This window comes from Leptonychotes weddellii, chromosome 8 (genome assembly GCF_054177405.1).
Source record: "Leptonychotes weddellii isolate Sample4059 chromosome 8, ASM5417740v2, whole genome shotgun sequence".
NCBI lineage: Eukaryota > Metazoa > Chordata > Mammalia > Carnivora > Phocidae > Leptonychotes > Leptonychotes weddellii.
In genome coordinates this window covers 16,152,693-16,166,094 of record NC_138376.1, presented here as the reverse complement: position 1 = coordinate 16,166,094, position 13,402 = coordinate 16,152,693, and the positions used below count along the sequence as shown (strand labels likewise).

Below are 13,402 nucleotides of genomic sequence, written 5' to 3'. Positions count from 1 at the left end.
AAAAAAAAAATACGGAAACAGTTCTGAATGCATGTTTTAACTTGTTCTGAAGTACATTACTGGTGAATTACTATTTTAAAGTTCTGATATTAAAATGTCCATCATTTGTAATGGTTTTTTTTTTTTTTCACTTCTGTCATTTCAGGAATGGGGAAAGACATCATAGTCATAAAAGGAGAAAGCAAAAAATATAAATGAGGTATTTGTGCATGTATTAATTACACTTATGCCATGATAACCAGTATGACAACATTTTAATTACAATTGCTTTGAGTAGGAGAATGTTTGTATGACTTGTTTAGTGCTCAGGTCATTAATTTTCAGTATTTATGTTTCAAACCATGAGTACACTTTTATGTCCTGTAAGTTTGTTTTACTTGTATTTTAATAGATGATTGCTTCCTATTACAGATTTTGTTTCATTCTTTGTGATAATTTATGTATCAGAAAATTCTTTAATTAAAGTCAGTACTTAAACTATATAAATAATAAATGAATACATTCTCATTTTAAAAAGTTAAACCTTACCGCTAAGGTTAACGTCCCCTTGGAACACAACCTGTAATCCCTGTGGCCACCTCAGTAACTACTGACTTACCACTACACTAGTGAAATGTAATAGGGAAAAACAACCTAAATATCTGTCAGAAGGGGAATGGCCTGTTTAAATAAAATATGGTATAGTCATGTAATAGATTATTGTATTGGATTTAAAAGAAGTAAACTTTTTATTAACATGGATAGATCTCAGAAACATAATGCTAAGTGAAAATAGCAAACTGCAGAAAGATATATACAAGTTATATTTATGTACAATATAATACTGTACATTTTCTGTGACCATATATGTATGTAAATATATTTTTAAAGGTTCAGAAGGACCCATACCAAACCCGTAACAGTAATTATTTGGGGGAGGAGGTATAGATGGGAGAGATGAGGAATGAAAACCAGGATTGAGAGGGTGGTCAAAGAAAACTTTCGTGTTATCTACAATACATTAATTTTTTAAAGGTATTCATCTTTCACTTGTTAATTAAAAATAGATTTTAATTAAAATTAAAAGTATACTGTCATTTTCTTTTATGTAAATCATCTTTATTGAGGTACTGTTTTTATAAAATAAAAAGCAGCCATATTAAGTATACATTTCATTTAATTTTGACAGACTTACACCCCAGCCAATGAAGTCATCACCTTGATCAAGATAGAGAACATTCCTATCACCCCCAAAAATTCTCATATGCCCTTTTTACCGGTTTCTCTAGGCAACCACAGATCTGGTTTTTGTTGCTGTTGATTAGATGTATCTTTTTTAGAATTCATATAAATGGAATACTGTAATATGTACCTTCTTCCACTCCACGTATTTTTGAGATTGACCCATGTTTTGTGTGTCAATTGTCTCTCTTCCTTTTTGTTTGTATTATATTCTGTTGTATGATAGGTCCCTCAGGTGAAACTTGGCCAGTAAATGTTAATCATCTCCTGTCTAATAGCAATATCTTGAATCTTAGAAACTCAGGGTAAAGATTAAAAGGTGGGTTCCAAGTAGAAATGAAACTTTAATTATTTCAGTAAGTAACTGACCGTGACAGAAAGGTTGACTGGATTTAGATCAGATTGACTATTAGGCTTTAGGTATAAAAAACAGCTCTCAGATTTATAAGTTGGAAATCAACTGTTCACTTGCCAATATGAAGTCTTATTACTGCTGTTTTACTTAATTTCTAAATACATAAAATCCAGATTTAAAAATCTTAAGGACTTTGGCGTTACCATAATGGTGAACCATGTGTAATTGCTGCTTTTGTAGGTCAAAACCATTTGAACTAATCACATTGAAAAACAAAATAATAAATTAAGTTACAACATATAGAATTGTAACTTAATTTATTATTTTGTTTTTCAATGTGATTTCAATGATTTTGCCAAGTGGAAGAAACTAAAGAGTGAGATTGAAAGGCATACTTCGATTTTTAGTAGAGGAGAGAAAGAAGTGGATTGGTGGGCCTAAGGAAAAATAGGATAGATGGAAAAAGGAGATCTTCTAACCAGAGTGCTTGCTTCAACAGTACATGTACTAGAACTAGGAAGGGTACAGAGAAGATTAGCATGGCCCCTGCGCAAGGATGAGATGTAAAATGTAACCAGAGTTCTTTATAGATTTTTAAGTGTTAAGACCAACTACTGCAAACTATCCAATAAAATTTAGATTTAGATAAGAGGCTTTGTTTGATCCTTGCACATACTAATTTTCCATGTTTATCTATTTGTGTTTCAGACTCCTTCACTGGATTATGAGCTCTTTGAGAGAAGGTTTTATATCTTTATCAATATAACCCCCATGCCTAGCACAATAGTTGTCAATTTATCGTTTTAAATTTTGGCAAAAGCATTTGCAAGCCCCTGTCACTTAACATCTAATTTTTTGATTCATAAAATGCTGATATTAATAAGTACTATAACTGCTATCCGTCTTACCCATTATTAAGTCCTATCTCAGATGGTACCTTCTTGCCTACATTTATGATGTACTGGCCATAAACAATTTTCTCTGCTGAACTCTTTTAAAAGCACTAAGGATAGTTAATGTTTATTGAGCACTTAACTGTGTAGCAGGCTGAGCTTTTTTTTAATATATATATATAAAGTATACATAACAAGATTTACCAGTTAGCTGTTTTTGAGTGCATAGTTCAGTGGCATTAATAATCACACTGTTGTACAACCATGACCACTATACCTTTCCAGAACGTTTTCATCATCCCAAACTGAATCTCTCTCTACCCATTATACAGCAGCTCTTCATTTACCCCTTCCCCCAGCCCTTGGTAACCACCACTCCACTTTCTGTCTCTATGAATTTGACTGTTCTAGGGACCTCATATAAGTGCAATCATAGAATATTTGTGTGTGTGTATTGTGTGTCTGGCTTATTTTACTTAGTGTTTTCAAGATTCATCCATGCTGTAGCATGTATCAAAAATTCGTTTCTTTTAAGGCTGTGTGTATATTCCATATATGTTCGTCCATTCATCTGTTGGGCATACACAACTTTTGCTATTGTGAATAACAGTACTGTGAACATGGCTGCACAGAAATCTGTTTGAGTCCCTGTTTCCACTTCTTGTGGATATATACCTAGAATTGGAATCACTTGGTCATAAGTTAACTCTAGGTTTCATTTTTTGAGAAACCTCCATACTGTTTTCCACAGGTCTGTACATTTTACATTCCCACCAGCAATGCAGCAGGGATCCAGTTTTCTCTCTTCTCTGTCTTCGGCAACATTTGGTATTTTCTGCTGTTTTTTTTTTGTGTTTTTGGTAATAGCCATTCTAATGGGTGTGAAGTGATATCTCTTTGTGGTTTTGATGAGCTCTTTGTATTAAACATATTTAGTTCTTAGGAAACACTCTGAGGTGTAAAGACTAGTATTTTCACCATTTTAGAAATGAAGAAACTGAGCTTCAAGGAACTAAATAACCTGCTCTAGTTCTCAAAGAGAGTAGTGGAGCTGGAGGCCCAGTCTAGGCAGACTTGCCCCAGGGTTCATGCTCTTTCAGTATACTTATGTATTGCTTATGTCTCCACAGCTAGGTTTTAAAATTTTTTGAAAGTAAAATATGTGTGATTATCTTTGAATCCCCAAAGTGCTTAGTATGATTCCTTGAATGATATAGGTGATAAATGTTTGTGGATAAGAAAATTTAGGCATAGAAATGCTTAAATTATTTTCCCAACGTCATACGAGTAATGCAACAAAGATTGTAATTAGAGCCCCTGCTCTTAACCAGTATACAGACTCTTTTTTTACTTTTTTAAAGATTTTATTATTTTTCTTAAGTAATCTCTACACCCATCGTGGGGCTCATACTCACAACTCTGAGATCAAGTATTGCACGTTCCACCGACTGAGCCAGCCAGGCACCCCTATACAAACTTTTATTAACTGTGGACAATTGAATGGACTTATATCATGATAATGTCTGCCATTTCATAACAGTCTCTGCATATCCACCAAGTTCTCTGAACTCCCTTATAAAATCTGAAAAAATGAACATTTTATCATCCACCATTTTGTTAAATTCAAACTGATTCATAAACTTGCTTTGTATCTTGATACCTATTAATTATGTACCAAAGTTCATTGCAGTGATCAACTTTACATTTCACATGAAGACATAAAAATCAAAATCTCACAGTACCTCCTAAAATTAAGAATGCTTGACAGTTTTGTTTTGTTTTTTTAAAGATTTTATTTATTTGTCAGAGAGAGAGAGTGAGAGCAGAAGCAGGGGGAGCAGCAGAGGGAGAAGCAGGCTCCCCGCCGAGCAGGGAGCCTGATGCGGGGCTCCATCCCAGGACCCTGGGATCATGACCCGAGCCGAAGGCAGACGCTTACCCGACTGAGCCAGCCAGGCGCCCCAAGAATGCTTGACAGTTAAATACCAGATTCTTGGAGGAATCTTAGCCAACATAAGGAAGTTGGAAGCAGCTGAGGAAAAATTCAGACCTGCTCTGTCCTCCTGCCTCCCATCTCCTACGTTTGAAGAGGGTGTGGGTGTGGTTTTTTAATCTGCCATAGGAGAACAGTGCTTACGCTGAAGTTTAGGAGAGAGGCAGTTGTAAGCAAAGAGAAATTAAGGAGACTTCTTAAATATTTAGACTGGTCTTGGTCGCTTTAATTTACATGTTTTCAAGGTGGTTGCTGTGCAGAGCCCAGGGTACTGATTACATTCAATAGGAAACTAAACTTGTCACTCAGATTGTTAGATCAGTGATCTGCAAGTCTGTCACTTTTGAGTAGGGCTGATTGGATAATCTCAAGCCTTTTAGTGAAAATTAGTTGTCAAATGGTAAATTTTACGTAAAATGTTTTAAATTGGCTTTGAAAAATATTTTTGAATCACCTGTATATTACGTCGCACGGAAGTGTTAATATTATAGAAGTGTATGTAGGGTCTTTATCCCTCCCTGTCTTTGAGGATACTTTCTATGTTTAGTGAGTTTATAAAGGTCCCAAGAGTTTTGGTGTGAAGCTTTGTTACATTGAGTATGAAAAAACAAAATCTGGTAGTTTTTGAGTATGTTTATGAGGCTCATTTCTTTTTATGTAGCTTGCTTTTGAGTTGTTATAATTGAGCCAGCAGGTATGTTAATTATTAAACTAAATCTCACTTCATTACATTTGTGGTTGTGCTTCCTACTCTTGTCACAGATTTGGGAGTTTGGTGTTATGGAAAGTCCTCACAGCTTTTGGATATTTGGATTGCCACCAGTAATTTCTGTTGCTCCTTTTCAGGAAGGAAAAAATTAAGATTTGTCAGGCTCAAGGCTGCAAGTTGGATTCATCTTCACTGAGCAAGTTGAGTCAGTTTCCCATCCAAAAACCCAGTATGGTCACCTAAGAGAAAGGATGCCGCCATAAAATAGAATCTAAACTTCCAAGCTTACTTTTAGTCCTTTGGTTTAGTAATAAAAGGCAGGAGGCCCTTCCAGTTTAAAAAGTTGCTAGGTGCCCGGGTGGCTCAGATGGTTAAGCGGTTGCCTTCCGCTCAGGTCATGATCTCCAGGTCCTGGAATCCAGCCCCGCGTCAGGCTCCCAGCTCACTGGGAAGTCTGCTTCTGCCTCCCCCTCTGCCTCTCCATTTGCTTGTGCTCTCTCTGTGTCTTTCTTTGTCAAATGAATAAATAAATCTTAAATAAATAAATAAAAAGTTGCTATACACAGCATCTGGACAATGTTAAATTAAGGAAGATTGCAGGCTTCAGAGAGTCCTGCCTTCTGAGGATCATACCTTGTGGCACCAATTAAGGGATTTGGTGTTGGGTTGCTTGAGTACTGTGTTTATGAAGCTACTTTCCCATAATCATGGAACTTTGGTAACCCGTGTTGTTCCTCCAACTCCAAGCCACGATTCCTCTTCTAGAATGAGAAAGCTAATTAAGGGGAGCTTTCAGGAATCCAGAGAGATGAAGCATGGGCCTGGGCTTTATTTGCTATTGCTAACACTGTTTAATACAAGTGAAACACTTGTAAGTAACAAATTCTTCACATAATGGAAGGAATAGCCTTGATCAAAGGGGGCGCTGGGACGAGTGAGATGGATACAAGACAGTCTGCCTCTTCACTGTGACCCGGGGCAAATTGATCTTTCCATGCCTCCTATTCCTCATCTGTAGATTGAGAATAACAGTGTGCTCTCAAGGGTCGCGGTGAGGTTTAAGAGATAATGAATGTGTCTTGCCTCACATAGTGTCTGATCAATGGCAAGTATAAATACCTGCCATTATTTTTTGTAGCACACTTGTGAATATTTTCTTTCTGCTCTGCCTCCTGTGTTTGGCTTTGATTAGGGACCAACCTAGATACCTGTCTCATGCCCTCAGAGAATTCTGTCCTACTATAATATTAGCACACATGCCATACATCTTTGAAGACTCCACAGAGAAGTGTATTTAGGGAAGTGCTTCACATGACCTACCTCCAGGGCATATGAATGGCTGACCAGCATAAAAATACTGAAATACCTCTAAGCTGCTTGGTAAATAACTTGCTGTCCCAAGTCCCACCTCCCATCTCCCCTTCCTTGTCATGGAAATTCTTGACCATCTCCTAGGTACCACCCTGATCCAGCAAATAAAGGGCTGATGTCTAGCACAGTTGGAGGCCCCGGAGTACCCTGCTCCAGAGCTAAGGCTGGTTGGTGGCTGTTCTGATTAATTGGTGACTATGCCGTCAGCCTCTCCCCCAGTGATACCATTGTTAACATGGGATGTATTACTCCGTTTCTCATTTTGCCCTATATAGTGGGCTCTGTGCAGGTTGCTATATTTTGGGAATACTGATCATGTGGACATGGTTACACACACGTGAATCAGCCACAGCTTCCTGTAGACTACAGTAGTACAAGTGTGGAAGGAGGAATCAGAAGTATATTGTTGTAAGGGTCTCACACTATACGTGTATATTTGAATACAGATTATGGTAAGTGAATATATATAATAAACCCTAGAGAAGCCACTAAATAAATAAAACAGGACTAGCTAATAAGCCATAGTAGAGAGGAAACGATCATTAAAAACAATCCAAAAGAAGAAGATTGGAGGAAAAAGAGAAGTAGAATTTGGAGCAAAGGAGGCAAAATTGATAGCTTTGTTGAATTATGGTTTTATCAAGAATAGATACATTTCCCATAATTTTTTGCCAAGTTAGAGTGTGACTATATACACAGGGCAAGTTATTCCATGAGATACATGAAAAAAAGGTTCTGCACCTTTGGAGAGTTCATTTTATGAGAGGTGATCATTGAAGACGATGATTAGGGAGGGCGGCCGACAGTTGGGGAGGCTGTGCACATGGGGTCGGGAGCTCTGTACCTTCGCTCAGTTTAGCTGTGAGCCGAAAGTGTTCTAAAAAATAAAGTCTATTTTTTAAAAAAAGATTATTTATAAATGTGGCTTTGTTTGACAAGGTTAGAATCAAGACTTGGAATTTTCAAAAAATTCTAGGAAGTCAGAGTTTTCTGAGTAATATGCGACCCTGAAAGGGGCAGTGTGCCACATTTTCCTGGCTCCAGGCTGGGCTTCTTTTAAATGGAAGCACATTCAAAGGCAAAATGAAGAAGCAAGTCTAGATTTCAGAGCATGGGGCTTTCCGAAGTAGGAAAAGCTGGTGAGTTGGATTCTCTGATGAAGGGAATAGCTGCTCCCAACCGCCGCCCCCCCCCCCCCCATTCTCATCCTTCCTTACCTGTCTTATCTGTCTCATTGTCGGTGTACGGCCTGTGGGGGTTGAGCAGCACCAGATATCAGCCGGGTGCCTGAGGGAATGGATGGAGGGATGGGGGCACAGGTGAGCGGACAGCAGCTGACGCCCTCTCAGCAGGCAGAACAGACAGGCCCCCAGATTTAGCATCCCTTAGAGGGGCATGCAGGTGTTAATCAGGAAGCTGCAATGAGCTCTTCAATTCCCCGAAAATTCTCTAGCCATGGGAACATTCCAGAAACTATGTCAGGAACGTCACAGACCTACATCAGACGGGACGTGGCGGCTGGTCACCGTAGCAACGACGGCAACAATGTCGGCACTGATAACCGCTGTCATTTTCTGGACACTTGTACCCTCCGAGTCCGGTGCACCTGACACGCATTATGTCACTTCAGCCCCACAACCCCGTGGGAGGTAGGAGCTACCGCCATTCCCACTGTACAGATGAGGAACCGGACTTAGAGCTCCAGGAGCGAGTCCAGGGCGGCACAGCCGCTACATCTAAGCGATCCCAACGCAAAGTTGTCCGCACTTCACTGCTTCGCCGTCGCAGTCATCTGAAAGCCATCCCTTGCTGTGCTCCCGTCCAGGGTCCCGGTGGATGGTGCGTGATCCAAGGGGACCGGACCACCGAGGGGCGCTCGGGAGTGGGGAAGGACGCAGTGAGCCTGGCAGTGGGTGTGGCCTGGGTGTGGCCAATCAGAGGAGTGCTCTGTCTCCAGCCGCCTCCGCCTCCCCCAAATTCCCACCTTCCCAGCATGACCTGCGAGCAAATAAATATCTCATTACCAGAACTCAAGCGTGCAGCAGATTAACACGTCTTTAAATAGTATGTGTGGAAGTAGGCTCTTACCATATTCCACTTCTCATACCCTGTCCAAAGCCTTGCCCGTGGGGAAATGACCCTTCTCTGCGGTCCAGGAGGATGGCAAGTCTGCTGCAGAAGCAAGAACAATTTACAGTCACGACACTAGAATCTGCTAGAATGTAAGCCCCACAAGGACAGGGGGTTTGTTTTATGTGTAAAAAGGTGTATCTCTGGGATCTAAAACATGTAGGAGGCATTCAATAAATACATGTTTAATAATAATTATTAACTCTTCAAAGTACTGTTTCATCTAATAAAATACTTGAGCAGGAAGGATAGTTTTTCTTTTTTACCCCCTCTCATTGATGGGAAGGCGTGAGAAAAATCGAGCCTCAGGCAAGTTAAGTGGGTTATCTTGGTTCAAAGAGCTAATTAATTAGGAGTAGAAATGGACTGGGACCCAGGCCCTGCAGTCTCTACTCTGAGCTCTTCCCTGCCATGATCAGGCTTACTGGAATGTGTTATTTCTGCCCATAGTGGCTTATGCTTTCATCTCAGTGACTTCTGGTCTGGGTCTGCCGGCTGCAAGGTTCACAGGAAACCTGCTCATTTCCCCTGGGCAGCTTTGATTACGGTGAACTACAGCGGGCCATGATTGGAGTCACCACCACTGCTGAGTGACACCCGGGCGTGCTCCCGTCTTTGTGAACAGAACGCTGCTGTGCATCACTGATTCTAATATAAATTCCTCTTTTCCTTATTTTAACATCTCTGCAACTTGAACAGGTTTTGCCGTCACTGTTGGTGAGAAAAGATGTTGAGTTTTTCGAGAGAGGATTTGGGCTTGCTTCTGCCAGCATGAGAGGGGTGCTCCTGACCTGAGGTTCCTTCAGCTTCAATTCTTTGCTTGCAGAGAGCTCAGTGCAGATTATCAGGGCAGTTTTTCCCCCATTCTTCACCCAGTCATGTGGCTGAGCCTTGCTGTCCTGTTCTGCGGGGAGGACACTCTGGTTGGTGTTTTGGCTCTGTGTGGCGGTCACCTATCATTAGACTTCCCTTCTGGGGTACTTTGCTTTCTTAGTACATAAAATAATGGGCCTCCTGTGATTGGTAACTCTTAGACTTGATGACGGAGCTTCCCTTTACTGAGTTCTTCCTATTCACGAGGCACTTTGCATACATGTCTTCGGCTCCTTGGGGACAGTCTCTGAGACTGAGATTTGATGCAGGAAGTTTGCTGAGAGTGCCCTCCGGATCTGCATCTGTAGGATGGGGAAGGAAACTGGACTGGCCAGAAGGGGAAACTGAACTACAGTGCAGTCAGCACAAAGGCCTTAGCTGCTCCTACAGGGGAGGAGGGCTTCTGGGACTGGGATGATCCTTCAGGGTTGTCTCCAGCTGGGGCAAGCGGGAAGCAGGCCTTTACACTCCCTCATCAACCATTCACTGGGCGCAAGCTCCACCTCCCACCTAACACCCTGGATGGGCTGTCACCTTGGGCGGGGTCTCCCTTTGACCAAGGGCAATTTGGGGGGTATCTCAGACAGTGGCTGTCATATGGCTCCATGTGAAGGCGAGCTCTGGATGGCACAGCAAGCACTAGAGCGTGTTACCTCATTCATGCTTCACCCTGTGGGAGCTACTGCCGTCGTCAGCACCCAGTGTGACCAGGAGGAAACAGGCTTGGACAGACTGAGTGGCTCCCATAAGATCTCACAGCCAGTTGCAGAAGATTCAAATCCAGTCCTGACAACAAGACCCAGCTCTTAACCCCGGAGCCGGGGGCTGCACTCTTGGCAGCTCAGACTGCATTCTTTGTTTGGTAAGAAAGAAAGAGGGAAATCAGCCCTAGTAAGAATTTTTGCCCAGAAATGCAGAAGAACTAGCGAGGACTCCACCACAGTGATGTAGTAGGGGGCAGCCCGACCAGCTTACTGCTCTATCGTGCCTGCGGTCTATGCCTGTGTTTTCTCTTCTGTCCTCATATCCATGGAAGGTGCTGGAGAAAGTAGGCTCAGTCCCCATTTTAGAGGTGAGAACGTTGAGGCCAGGGAAGATGGTAGTTCGCCCAGAATCATGCAAAGGGGTGACTTGATGACCAGGGCACAGATGTGTCACCTTGTCCCTGCACTCCCCACATGTATCCCAGTGGAGGCACCTTTTTTTTTTTCTCCAAAGATTTTATTTTTCAGTCATCTCTACACCCAATGTGGGGCTCGAACTTACAACCCTGAAATCTAGAGTCCTATGCTCTACCGACTGAGCCAGCCAGGCATTCCCCCCAGTGGAGGCTTCTTAACAGAAGGGTGAGTTGTCCCCTTTACCTCTGAGGTGAGTAGGGTAGGTGACGGTTAGATGAACCCCCTCATCTCCTCACCTCGCTTGCAGAAACAAATGTCACCAGTCTTGAAATTGTTCATGGGAAGCAAAAAAGTAAAGCATTTCAGAAAATTTCTGAGATTTCTAGGGCTTTGTTGGCTTAATTAATCATTAAGAAGGAACAGTGTATTTGCAGGAAAATAAAGCTTTTCAATGAATCCACTGCAAGAGCCATAAAAGGCAACCGTCTTAGTTGAAAGGAGCATTCTTTTACTTTACCTAGGAGTTTCACTTCCTCAGCTGCTTTGCAAACCAGCTACTCCAAAAAATCATCAGTGTTATTGCTGGGTAGGTAACAGTGGGAGTCATTCCGGTTTGGGAACAAAAAAGTCATCTGGAAGAAAAGAAACAGGTTAGCCTTCTCCTTTTATTTGACTCTTCCCTACGCCCAGAGGGAAGACACGTATCAGTTTTCATTGTGTGTTTCTAGCTGGAAATGTATTGGGCACTTCCTAGGCGACAGGCACAGTGCTAGGCTCTTTAGAGAAGCTCCCTGGGGTGGGGGTGGGGGATCGGCACTCATTCTGCCCTCCTAATCGTTTGTTTTCCTGCACTGAAAGCCGTTCTTCTGGGTCGCAGCCAGTGTTGATGGGGAGATGGTCAGCCAGTCAGAGGAGCCTGTGGGCCATCGGGCAGGCACACGTGAGCGCGGCCTGGGCAGACCCCCAGGCAGGAAGCAGGGCATGTACTCTGCAGGGGTGGTTCTGGGGGAGATTTCCTGGTGTTTTCTGAGCCAGGGGCGTGTCTGGAGCCACAGTGGCAGAAGCTTTCTCATCACCGAACCTCTGGATCTTTGTCACTCAGCAGCTTCCAGACTGCCAGCATCCTGGTTGTGGCAGAGGAGGCCCTTCGAAGCGGGCCGGGTCTCAGGTGTTGTTGTGGGATTTGTTTCTGAAAGCCCAGCCCAGGTCCTAGTCCTCCAGCCCTTCCAGTGGTTTCGTAAGCACCTAATCGCTTAATTAAGAGCACACTTTGTCTGGGACCATTCAGGCTGCGGTAACAGAGTATCGTAGGCTGGCTGGCTTCAATAACAGACAGTTCTGGAGGCTGGGAAGCTCAAGGTCACAGTGCCAGCACATTCAAGTGTCCGGTGAAAGCTTGCCTCCTGGTTCATAGACAGCTGTCTTCTCACATGGGCGAAGGGGCGAGGACTCTCTCTGGGGTCTCTTTTATAAGGGCACGAACCCCATTCATGAGCGCTCCACTCTCACGACCTAATCATCTCCCCAAGGCCCCACCTCCTAACACCATCACATTGGGGGTGAGATTTAAACATATACATGTTGTGGGGGACACAGACGTTCAGTCTACAGCATGCATCTTGACTTGAAATGTGGCGGCTTCCTTTTCTTGAGTGCTTTCTACTAATGAGGCACTTTGCATCGATGTCTTGGGTGAGGTTCCCTGGGAATTCTTCTACTTAAGAGAGTGAGCAGCGTTTCTTGTGTGGTGTGGAAGCTGATCAGTAGCTGGTGCATTTGACTTTCGTAACTACCCCTCTTGGGTAGTTACACAGTTTCACAGCTCACACGACTCAAGTGACTTGCCCAAGGCCACCAGCTTGTCAGTGGGGATGCGGGTTGCAAGCCCAGGTACATTCTCTCCCTACCCTGTCGCCCCATCCTACCTTGCATGGGCTACATTTGTCACCTGGAGGTTTGCTTATCCTGTTTGTTTCTGGTATAACATATTTGCAAGGGAGAAATAACAGTAAACCCTTCTTCCAAATGACTTCATTTTACATTGTCATTTGAAAAGTATCTTTCAAGTGTAATTTCTTCTTAGTTTTCTGCTATAAGCTTTTCCACAAATGCATGATATTCATTTCCTCCCGACTTCAGTGAAATTTCTTATCTCTCCTTTTAACAGAATCATGCTCATTCCCCAAGTCCCACCTAGAAAGGCCTCCCTTGGTTACTCCAGCTTCCACTCTTCAGTGTTAAAACAGCATCTCTATTATCTTATTGATCACTTAGTGGATATTTTCAGGGGTTTTTTTTCTAGATGGTTAGCGCTTTGAGAAAAGGAACCATTATATGAATACTGAGCCCAGTAATCATGTTAGCATCATTATCAGGCACCTGTTCGTGCCAAGCACTTTATGTGCATGATTTCTCCTCCTTGTAACAGCACTGCACAGAATTTGCTGCGATCCTGTGATCTTGTCATTTGGAATTGTTAATCTTATTGGAAGGGGCAAATAGGTTTTTGTCATATATCAACTCTGTGGCAGCCTCCTTGCTCACGTCTCCGTCCTCCCCGTCCTGCAGACGTCTCCACTCCTGGCTCCTGTGTTTCCCGTGCTCTCATTTCTCTACTGTGATTCCAAACATGTGCCCTCAGCATGTATTTTCTGTCTGAATTGTTCTGTGTGTCTCCTTCCGTGACCTGCTTTTCACTCAGCGTTAGGTGAGGTGCAGCCTCGCTTCTGTGCCGGG

At 42.6% G+C, this 13,402-nt stretch overlaps 1 protein-coding gene and 1 pseudogene across 3 annotated transcripts in view; both read left to right on the top strand.

The window, feature by feature from the left end:
• The window catches only part of SNRNP48 (small nuclear ribonucleoprotein U11/U12 subunit 48), a 51,557-nt gene that overhangs the window by 17,090 nt on the left and 21,065 nt on the right, over nt 1-13,402 (top strand). Inside the window, exons 9-10 of one of the 3 annotated variants that reach the window (XM_081827707.1) lie at nt 146-199; nt 2,285-5,191. In XM_081827707.1, coding sequence (XP_081683833.1) covers nt 146-194 — 49 coding nt within the window. In that variant the 3' untranslated portion in view covers nt 195-199; nt 2,285-5,191. The other 2 variants (XM_081827705.1, XM_081827706.1) reach the window with 2 other exon arrangements.
• LOC115944284 (U6 spliceosomal RNA) lies at nt 2,060-2,172 on the top strand (annotated as a pseudogene).